Source organism: Pan paniscus, chromosome 5 (genome assembly GCF_029289425.2).
Source record: "Pan paniscus chromosome 5, NHGRI_mPanPan1-v2.0_pri, whole genome shotgun sequence".
Lineage (NCBI taxonomy): Eukaryota > Metazoa > Chordata > Mammalia > Primates > Hominidae > Pan > Pan paniscus.
The window spans coordinates 136,545,455-136,557,499 of record NC_073254.2 but is presented as its reverse complement, the minus strand read 5'-3'; the positions used below and the strand labels follow the sequence as shown (position 1 = coordinate 136,557,499).

General features: G+C 36.3%; 1 protein-coding gene across 1 annotated transcript in view; it reads left to right on the top strand.

The window, feature by feature from the left end:
• The window catches only part of TRAPPC3L (trafficking protein particle complex subunit 3L), a 51,840-nt gene that overhangs the window by 1,923 nt on the left and 37,872 nt on the right, over positions 1–12,045 (top strand). The window contains exons 2-3 of the mRNA XM_003827569.5: positions 180–277; positions 3,119–3,218. Of these exons, the coding sequence (XP_003827617.2) occupies positions 180–277; positions 3,119–3,218 (198 nt within the window). The remainder of the gene's footprint in view (positions 1–179; positions 278–3,118; positions 3,219–12,045) is intronic.

Genomic DNA, 12,045 nt, shown 5'->3' with positions numbered 1-12,045 from the left:
GTATCCAAATGTGAATATAATTTGTTTTCAAAAGTGCAAATTGTTGCAATAATAGGAGGAAGGAAAAAATGTACAGATGAATTCTAAGGCTACTTCAAACCAGATTTTATAAACAAAAGAAATACAGTAGTATACTGTCATAACTTGCCTATAACCAGGAACTACCCCTTTTTCTCCAGAATAAAGATCTCTTTGTCCTTACCTATGGAGCTCTGGTTGCCCAGCTGTGTAAGGATTATGAGAAGGATGAAGATGTGAACCAATATTTAGATAAAATGTAAGTGGAAGTCCTTCATTCTTATTGAATGGCTGTTGTTTCTTACATCACCTGCATTCTTTCTGCCTCTAATGACTTCCTTTGCTTCATTTCACCAGCTGTTCTTCTGTCTCAATTAATCACATCTGAAAGCTGAACATAATTTCTTACAAGTGCCATTTGGGTTGATAGAATAAGATAATAGGAAGGAATTTTTTCCTACAAATATGAAGTGTGAGATGTTTTCTGTTTAGTTAGAAATCATTTCTTAAGTGACTTAAGAGTCGCTTATAAGCAAAAGATGTGGTAAAATTGAAATTATTCTATTAACAACATGAGGGAACATCAAATTTTATTCTTTTCAGAAGTCTTTTGTTCTAACACAACTCCTTCCAATGTAAATATATGCTTACACAACCACAGACCATCTATTGAAAGATATGCAAGAAACTCATAATGGTAGTTTCCTAAGGGGAAGATGGAGAAAATAGGAATTGTGAATTAAAGGGAGAGTTTATTTTGTTTAAGATAGCATTTTTATTGTTTGAATCTTTTTTAATCATTACTATGCTTTTCTTAAAAAACATATTAGGTAGAAAAACTCACTTCTTCCTTTTTAAATGAGACCCATTCTCTTTGTCTTTATTGTTGGAGATTCCTCCTGCACAAATTCCACCTTTTGATTTTCTCTGAGTAACTATGTGATCATCAGATGATTGCCAAACAATAAAACATCTGTCAATGGTTTTTGAGCTTTTTAATTATAAACTCTGAAGAGGACTCTAACAGAGGAAAGACTGGAAAATGTGTACTGGTTAGAAGATTTATCTAGGCAGATTGAAGGGGAAATTTAGCCTAACATTTTAGAGCTTTTTAAAAGGGTTCATTGTATTTTCAGTTGAAATACAGAAAAAGACAACATAAAGATTGAAAGTCTTTTTTAAAAACTCTCATTTTTCTTCTTTCTGTATGCATATTCTTTTTCTTTTAAAAAAATTCTAATTTATTTTTGTACACATGACTTTTTTTGGAATTTCTACTTAATTAGTCAAGGGCATTCACAAAGAAAACTGCCCAACTGTCCACCTATAGATTTTTCAGTCACTTTGTTAGCTGAACTGTCTGTCTATAGCTGTGAGGAATGTTAAGGTTATTTTACACTAGCTCACACTTAAACATCTGACATAGCTTTTCCAGAAATTACTTCATTTTATTTGACTTATGTTAAACTTGCATTGTTTTGTGAAAAAGCTGTGAATAATAAAAAAGCTCACTTATTTGACTAAAAAAATACCTTTGGTTAGCTAATTGAGTACACATTTAACAAATATGAAAGAAATATTAAAGAATAAATTTTTGAGAAGCTGCAGAAAGATCTTTCCTTAAGAAAAAAATTCACATTTAGATTTCCTTAATAGCTTCTGCTGAGAGCCTCTTACATTTTTAATTTATAAAATATCTACTTTGCAGAAACATACCCTTTGACCAAAGCAATATGTGTAGATATAGCACAGCTCATAACGTTTTGGCTTCTGACCACTGTTCCCAGTTGCTGAGCTGTGGATATGCAAAGTGAGAATTAGAAAACACTGGAAATATTTTTTAATCCTGATACAACTATTTCTGTAAAGCAGACATTTTGATTGTTAAAAGTCTTTGCAGTGAAAGCTTCTTGGCTGAAATTATAAACCATTTTTCTCCAAAGTCAAGGAAGCTAAACTGAATATTTCTATCCACTCAGAAATATAAATAGGATATCTCACAAGATTCATTGAATTCATAAGCACTCTCACATCAAATCCGTCTCCCTCTAACCACCTAGTCACCAAAGACTTCATCTCTTTTTAGAGCCTCTGGAGTAATCATTGCCTCTGAACACTGTGGTGTCTTGTTGGGCATTTTGTGGCTCCATTGGAAATCGTTTCACTTGTCTATGTACATGTGGCTGTGAAATTAAAAGACCAATTTTGATAGAGGTTTGGCAAAAATAGTGTTCCGTTTGCTTTCCACCTTGAAGGTCACATTTTCTCAGCTAGATTGCAAGTTCTTATAAGACAGAGATTCTGACCTTTCTTTGTATCCTTCTGGGAAATCTAGTCGTTTTTCAGTTTATCTTGTTGAAAGTGTGTGCTCAGCCAACTTAGCTACATATTCAGTGTGTGTATAATCACATCTCAATCGAAGGTTTTCAAGATTGTACTTCAGGCACTACTAGAGCTATTTTCTCGGGGTGGAGATAATACAATACCTTCCCCCAATCCCATAGTTTGTTTCCCTGGAATGAAAAATGAGTTTTCTGAACTTGGCTGTTTTTCACTTAGTAAACTTCAGAGTCTGAAGATGCCGAAACTCTCACTGGCAACAAAAATTTTTTCTGCTCCCTTCTTCCCCTCCTTCCAGAGCCCATCCTGGAAATGCCTGCCCTTCTACCCTGATAACAATGCTAAGAGAAGAGGGAGCATCCGGGTATCACACATGTAGCAGACGCTTTAGCTAGGATCTCATTTGATTTCCATCAATAGCTAATGATGAGAAAATTAGCCGCCACTGAGAAACATTAGGCTACAGAAACCAGCCTTCCTTAATTTTAATTTATATTGTCAAGTTTGGGCAAGTCTTGATTCTAGGCAGACTCTTCTGCTTGTAGGAGACCAGTTAATATTTCCTCAGTGTGTTGCTCTCTGCTTTGTGGTCTGTGGGACGAATAAGAAGCCCACAGCCAAAAGCCATTTGACTCGTCATATTTGGTTTGATTTGTGATTCACTTGCACAAGTGCTAAACACACAAATCGCTTCTTAAAAACTGACAGACTTCACTAATTTCTTAGAATTTTCAGACCACACTCTTTCCATCATCCACAGGGGTTACGGCATTGGAACGCGGCTTGTGGAAGACTTTTTGGCTCGATCCTGCGTGGGAAGATGCCACAGTTATTCAGAAATTATAGACATAATTGCCCAGGTAACTATGTTTTTATCTCTGTCAATATGTTTTGAAAAATCTCTGATTCTTTTTGAGTATGGTGGTTTTCTGCTCAGATTGGACAGGTTCCATCTGCATTCATTGTTAGGTGCTGAGAAAGGAGATTCTGATTGAAAAGCATTTTATTTCAGCACAGAGATAAAGCTACTGTGAACTGAAAGATGCATTTAAGCAACTATAGATTTTCCTGACTACAGGAGTGTGTAGAGTATATGTCTCACAGTGGAAAAAGCATTTTCAGAAGGTAAACAGAAGGGGAGTGTAATAGGACAACCTTAAAACATGCATGCCCCAAACCAGTTTCTTTATGATAATTTTCAGCACATGGAGGGAGATGGTTTTTGGTAGTATTAGAGAATATTGTTTAGTCATTCCCAGAGTATTGTTTTCCCAAGAGAAAAACAGAACTTCCTGTAAATATATTTGTTCTAAGAACTTTCATAGCCCTGATATGTAGGAGACAACTTGGAATCATCCAGGATTAGCTCACTTTTATTAGAAATTAAACTGGAAAATGCATCTTTAGCCAGCCTTTAAAAATCTTGGCCTATGGTTATTAATGTAGTGTTGTTAATTTGTGGGAGACTCAGAAGATACGCGTGTCTCCAGGTTTACACAACTGATCAATTAAGTCAGTCTCATTTTTTTTTCTCTCCTAGTCCTTAATATTGTTATACATGACCAAACTGACTGTGTGCATGAATGGCTGTCATTCTATACCATCATGCTTTCTGAGCCTAAGTGCAGTTTTACATATTCTTTGTCTTTCACTGTCACAGTAACCCTCTGAAATAGGCAGAATTGGAGTTACTATCCCCATTTTCCAGATAAGAAAATTAAGTTCCAGAAATAATATGATGAACAGTAAACAATAGTATATGTGGGAAAAAATCTACATTAAAAATACAATCCAAATGAAAGATTTTTCCATTTACTCATATAATTACTTGTATTATTTCATGGCTAGTGAATAATGTGGTTGAAACTGTTATTCGAGTATCTTCCAACCTTAGCACAATGAGTTTATCATACCACTAACCAGGCTGGGGAAAAAAGTCCCTTTTTATATTGTCAGAATATAAGTAAGATCCCAAAACAGTAGTTTGAAAAATAAAACATTTTTTAATGAAACTAATTCTATAGGCAATACTACAAGAATACCAGCTGTTTTAATGGAAAGTAAATACTTGTAATATATAAATGTAGATGGTTGTGTTTTGTTGCATTTCTAGTTGGTAGCCCCCTAGGCTTTTTGATTAGTAAGACACAGTCTCTCTATAATGAGGATAGATTGGTTTGAGAATGACTCCCTCTTGATCTTTGCCAAAATTCATCCCATTAGCTTAGTGTGGGCAAATCACTTGAGCTCAGGAGATGGAGAGATCGAGACCAGCCTGGCCAACATGGTGAAATCCCACCTCTACAAAAAAATACAAAAATTAGCCGGGCGTGGTGGCACAGCTGTAGTCCCAACAACTCAGAAAGCTGAGAGGGGTGGATGGCTTGAGGCTGGGAGGTGAAGGTTACAGTGAGTCGAGATCATGCAACTGCACTCCAGCCTGGGTGACAGAGCAAGACCCTGTTTCAAAAAAAAAAAAAAGAAAGAAAGATTTAAGACTTTATCTTGCAAATTAATAAGGTGGTAGAGCATTGACCAATAATCTGAAAACTTATATAATGTGGAAAATAAAACCTGACTCCTGTGTTTAAGGTTGTTTATTAGGCTTTGAACATTTGAAGAATAATTTCAAGGGCAATTTGGAGACTTCATTCTAAAGATATGTTAGCATAACTAGCAAAAATTTTCATTCCTCTGGATATGTTTGTATATGTATCTTTTGCCATTTATTAATGTATTCACTTATTTTTTTAAGAAGATGATTAACAGAACAAAAAATATCTGTTGAAAAAAGAGCAGTAACCAACTGGAAGTAGAGGCATATACAACCTCATTGCTGAGAAGCTGGAATTACATTCTGTCACACGATGTAGGGTCAGAGATTATCTGAAATATGCTCAATACCGTAAATGCCCTTGGCCCAGAGAATATTGGCTCATCCAGTTAGAATAGTGCAGTGATATGGGAGGATTCTCCAGTTTTTTCTTACTGTCTATTATTAGCGCTGAGGGCAACACCCAAATCACTGAAAAGCTTCTGAAGAAACTCAGAAGAGATAATTCCACATATTCATTTTAATCAGAAGAACATAAAGGAACAAAGCTTCTCTAGTAGAAAATAAAAATGGTAACTTTTAAAAATTATTATGATTAACTTCAAAATAGCTGCTAACAAATATCCCATATAAATCCTTCCCAGAGGTGGCTAAGAAGTCTCACGTAAAACTTTCTTGTTACCTGTGGTCCTCAACCAGGATATTCTCCATTCTCTATTAGCCACAGGAAAATTACAGAGCTGAAAGCCAAATTAAATATGCCAATAGGAAGTACATATTTATGTGGGGCCTAATGTAGGACTTCTTACTGGGTATTTACTCAATAAAAATTAGTTGAAAGAAAAGAGGAAGGGAAGAGGGGAGGAAGGAGAAAGAAGGAATCAAAGCAGACTTTTGTTCAGGCCCCTTAGGAAGTTGCTTTTCTTCTGCAGGAGGTAGCCTGCGAATGCTCCTCACCTTGCCCAATGCATTTAAGGGCTCCTCGAGTCCCTTCCATGAGGAACTACTCGCTTTACCTTACAATGAAGTCTTCAATATGTGGAAATAGAACAAGAGTTCTTTCAATGCTCCAGATTAAAAAAGAAAAGGTTGAAGAGGAATCGAGTAAGAAATGTTCTATGGAGAGCATAGGAAAGAAAATGAATTCATATCTCAGCAGGAAAAGACCCATGAAAAAAACCCAGAATGTTCCCCATTTAGAAATTATATTCAGAAACCATATTCTGTCTTTAAAAGAGTAAAGAAGATTCTCACGAAATTTGACCTCCTAATGGTACACAATTTTCACCAAGTTAGAAACAAGTCTGCTTGATTCTCCCCTACTAGAAAAATGTACAACATCTGCTTTCCAAATATCCCTTCTCTAAGATTTTCATGTCTTATCAACCATTCTGATGAATTCCTTCCTGTGTCTTCTGTCCTCAGTGAACAGGAAAAAGATCCACTTCCACTCCTATGCAAGATTCTTTCTTGTCAATGAGGAGAATATTCATCACCTTCACCCTTCTCTAGTGTAGGACAACTGTCCCTGCTCTTTGCACCTTCCTTCAAAGGCCTGATTTCCTTCCTCTTGATCATTTTCTCCAACAAAATGTTCCTTTACTTGTAGCACTAATGTCACCCATTTCAGGAGCACTTTGACAAAGATGAAAGGTCAGACTTTAGTTATGGACCTGCCCACTGAAGCTTTGTTAATAATTAGCAGCTTTCATCCAAACGTCGGGCCTGTGGCAGCATTATCTTATTAATCCTTGTAAACTCTCCTCAGAGGAGGCAGATGTCAAATGATACAGTCAGTTTTACAGAGAACTAGGCCAAGTTCAGAAGAAGTTTACTGTAGTCACATGCTGCTCCCAGAGCATGGCAGAGTCAAGAATAGAACCTAATGGCTGTAAAATTTGTTTGGCTCCCCTCTCAGACCACACACTTCTACCGAACACCATCATCATCCATCTCAAGTACTGAGCACCTAGAGACCATGGCACCCATAAAACTCATGATCTCTGTCCTGTCTCCAGGGAAGGAAAGAGAGAGAAGGAATGCATTTGAAGAGAATTGACTAGATGAAGAAACCTATGCCCAGACAGGAGAAGTGATCCCTCCCTCTGAGTTAGTAAAAAGACTACATGTAGGAACAGGTTTCCTGAACTTACACTGCACTCAGCACGCCTCTGCCTTTGTGAGAGAAGGAGTGTGTAACTTCAGGTATTCATAACATTCCTCTCTCTTGTTTCCCTTACTTGTTTTTTTCTTCAAAGAGGAGGTCGGTCTGTCATTAGGCCTCTGACAATGTCTTTTAACAAGTAGTAGACCTTAAGTTGCGCCATCTAGTGGTCTGAAAAGAAATCCCATGACAATGGCCAAATCATTGAAGGCAAAAATCTTTAGTTGACCTTGCATTTTATATAAAAAAAAGATGCCAAGTTAATTATAAAGTCTCATTCCTACAACATTAAAATTCATCCATTTTTAAAACAGAATTTTATAATATACAACTTAACTTTTTGTAGTAGTTACTTCAAAGTACAACTACAAATATTAAATAAGACATACTAATTTATTTTGAACATTTGTAAGTCAACAGCATTATAACATGGTATTGAAAAACTTTAATAGCATTGATATTTTCTTTATAAAAGTTCAAAGTAACTCCTACCTATTACCTGTATTTCCCTTATAAGAACCTTGTGAAATAAAAAGAACATCTATCATCTATCATTAGCCCCATTTTACTGATAGAATAATTGAGACTTATCTGCTATCACCATGGACACATAGTAAGAAAAGCCAGCTTAGAATTTAATTCTTCTGACCTTATTCTAGTGTTTTTTCCACAAACTAATTGTTTAAAATATATCTTTAAAGATATTTTTCTACTATGATAATTGTTCTGAGAAAAATTTTGCAGTTGGTCTAAATGAAAATGTGTAATATTCAGTAGAATTACCATAGCTGATTTTAGTTGTAATAATGAAATATTAGATAATTCAACTGTTACTTACAGACCTGTATGTCTTTCTGTTTATTATAAGGGAAAGTAGAAAGTGCAATTGCACCTGTCTCTGGTCAAAGAGCCAAAAAACCTCCTTAGTTATACAAAATATATTTTAGGGTTTCCAAACACATTTATGATAAAATAGTTTCGTTATTAGGAGAAGCTAATTAGAGATAAACTTGATCATTTAAATCAAGATGATTATAAAGGCTAGGCTTGACAATAATTATAATAATGTTGCCTTTTGAAAGTAGTTTGGACACAAGGAGCTGTGATCCTCATCAGTAGATGAGCACTGGCCTAACCATGTCCAATGTAGTGGAGATTAAAAAGGAAGAGTCCACATCCTGCTGATCCACATTCCCACTGTGTGACTCTAAGCAAGTTGCTTAAGCTGTCCAAACTTTGGTTTCCATATTTGTCAGAAGAGACCTCTTTCAGCTGTCATTCTTCTGAATTTCAGGTGTTACTTTCACTAGCTATCATCTGCACATTGAATTATAATCATAAATAGCTGAGTGTGGTGAATGTAGCTTCCAAAGCCTCCTGCAGAGCATCCATCCATACCTTCTAGTTACTGACAATGTTTATAACTGCTTGGCCTTGCACAAATTATGTTTGTCAAAGTTGAGAAGCTTTTTGCTCTCAGGTCCATGTCAATATGATGATTACTCTGAGGGACGTGGGGGAATTTATCATTTTTCAGTGTAAATATCACATTACTTTGTTGTCACAGTAAGAAGGGATTTTTAAATACAGCATGAAAAGACTTAAAAAACTTGAAACCCCGATTTTTGGGTTAAAAAAATCAGCATCTAATATACTGTACTTGTTGGAAATTCTGGAAAGCAAAAGAAGAGAACTTTTCCTTTTATAGTATAAATTGAAATTTTACGTTAATTAAATAATGTGAGCAATGATTTTGGGGGATGAGTAATAAAAAATCAAGGAAATGGTCATAGGAAGCAATATGAATGAGGGTGCCTAAAGCAGGGAAGTAAATCTAAGTGGTGAATTTTGTAAGCATAAACTCTAGGGCAAAAGATTTAGGCACATAATCCAGAGAGAAAACAAAATAGCAGGGGGAATTTTTTTCTCAGTGGATGAATCATTTTTATTTCAATAAAATGGTCCATTTGAGATTAGAGTTGAGTGTACACAGAAAAATTTCAGCAAATCATACTAGTCATATTTTTTTTTCTTCTGCTTCTGATCTGAATGCACAAGACTGCTATGACTGAATCTATAGGACGAATGAAAACATTTCAAGCCAAAACTCCTGAGCTGCTTTAGAATGGAGACAGCATGAGGGCTATAGATTTCCAATCTCCAATACAGATTTGAAGCACTGATTTGACACTTCAACAAGGATATCCAAATCTGATTTTATTAGACATTTTCAGAGGGGAGTCCCACAGCTTGGAAGGTGAGCCAGAGAGGTTTCAGTCAGGAGACAGGAATCACACAATCATTTCAAAATGAAAGGTTGAATATAAAACATTATTAGCTATTTATAGGGGATTAGCTACTGAGAAAGGGGGAAAAAAAACGCACTACAGAATTTATGGGTGAGAGTGAGTACCCAAAGGAGGAATCCTTTTTAGACAGAGTTCCACTTCTTAAGGCTGGGATTCAAATCTTGTTGGGGAAGGTATGATTACAGACTATGGATAGTGGAAAAGGCCGCTGTGTTGCTAGGCTCAGACTGCAGGCAGGGAACAATGGGCTAAACCTTGCAATCAGGAAACTCCCATTAGGGTGTAAGTGGGCTGATGGGGACAGTAAGAAAACTATACGCTGGAAGTAGCAAGTTAGGAAGGAAAGGCCACTGGGTATTCTATGCCCTGCCAGTCACAATTCACAGCAGGAGCAAGCCAACAAAAGGCACGTTAGAGACAGAAGAAAAGCCCCTTCTTCCTGCAGTGTCCCTGCAGCACCTTCTTCTGGCCAAGGAGAAATGTCTGCATGATGGACCTCTAGTGTTTCAAGTAGGGCATTGAACAGCAGGTTTTAAGCTGAGAGGCAATAATCTGACAACCAGTACAGAAGGCATGAGCTGAGCCAACCTGATTGTTACTTACATTTCTATTGCCGTTTTAAATTTTGGTGGCCTCACGTTTGACCCTATCCTACCTGCTCTCTCACGCTGGAATTATTCTGGCCACTCAGTGCAACTCTAGCTGTCTGGTGGAAGGAAGAGGTGGCAAAGGAAGCCACGTGTTTTTCTTGCTAGAGTGGTGTCAGCTTCTTGTCACTGAAGACACAAAATAGGCTGAAGAGCACAATTTTCAGTGTGCAAACTTTTCTTCTGAAATAAAGACTTTTTGTTAAATACTGTGAAATTTGTTAAATACAACCACTACCTCTTTTTTCCTACAAACTTCTTCAACTTCTGCAACCAAATCTATGTTCGCTTTCTCAATCCCTCCAATGACTATAAATCTACTGTCTCTATTTGACTGCTGTTAGAAGTGCTGTTAAATGACACTGTGGCCAAGAACTCCAGAATATCACCCGCCAATAATTTATACTTTCTTCCCTGGAAGCCCAAGGTGGTGATATGCAAGGATAAATGGCAGACTGGCCCTTAAGCTACCACCCAGTGAAAGATGTAGCTGGGGGCTTAGACTTAAAGCCTGCCAGTGGGTCTCATAGGCTTTAAATTAACCAAGTTGACGTTCTGAAATGTTCATTAGATCTTTCTGTGCCAAAGAGAGATAATTAGTTTGCATTATGTAAAGCAAGAGTTGTAGTGTTAAGATAAGTAAGCAAAAATGACAAAGCAACCTTGTAAAGGTAAGGGAACCCATGATTAACCTTACTTAACCTACCTTTATTATGAAAGCAGAGCAATGTAAGTCTGCATTTTAGTTTAATGTTTTAATCAGTTTGTGAGATTCAATTTTATCGTGTTTTGTGCCTGTTGATCTTCCAACGATTTGCTGTTGACCAGCTTATTTTGTACATAGTTCCAGTCTCCATCTAAAGAAAGCAAAAATATTTCACAAAAATGGAAGTAATGCAGTTTCCCGAAGTTATGATAATACTAGTAAATTTTGTTTAATTTGATTCTTTATTGTATTAGCCAGTGAAGTTGCCTTTCATTTACAATTTCATTTCCCCATCAGATCTGTAAGTTTTTCCAAAGGAGGGATCATTTATAGCATTCTTGGGATTTGGTTCACCAGGTAAATCCACACCTGTTGACATTTATTAAATACTGTTAAAGTGAACTTAGAAAATACTAGAAAAACTGGCCGGGCGCGGTGGCTCATGCCTGTAATCCCAGCTCTCAGGGAGGCAAGAGGCGGGAGGATAGCTTGAGCCCAGGAGTTCGAGACCTGCCTGGGCAATATAGCGAGACCCTGTTCTCCAGAAAAACGAAAAAAAAGAGAAAATACTAGAAGAACTTTTCACATCTACACCCTGTTGCTCCTCCTAGTCTGTCCAGAAGAGGGTAGTGCTCCACATTTGTCTCTAAATGAAAGACTCCTACCCTGTCTGCTCAATACTAACACTACATGCAGAAGCAGCCCTCTTATTTCAAGCAATATTCATTATACTGAAAATCAGTGCTCTAAAAGTACCTGGTTGTTCACAATAACAAATCCACAGCAACAAGATTTAAACTGCGATAGGATCCTGAACAGGACAATAACTGATTCTTATTAAATAATGACAGCGAACTCAACTTGGTAATTTTATTGAAACATTTGTTTTTTCCATTATTGTTTATTATATTATATTTTAAAATTAAATATAAATAAATTTTAATTATATTAAATTCTATATTTATTATTGTTTTTTCCATTATTTATTATATGAGTGTAGAAGGTTTCAGAAGAGGGATATTCATTCTGCTACTCTGAGGTCAATTGTGATTTAAAATGCAAATATTAAGTAGGTAACCAAATCATTACATAGTGCATTTCATATTATTATGGAAAATGCTTGAAAATTATCCTAAAATTCATCATGGAGCCAAATTGTGTTAGGTAGACTCCTTTAGGTTACCAGCATTCGGTTTATGTCAGACCTTTAGGGTTTATTGTAGAGATATTCTGGGACATGATAATCAGACCCCATGAAAGAACCAAAATTGGAAAATCCTTACAGTTTTAGTCTATCTTGAACCCTC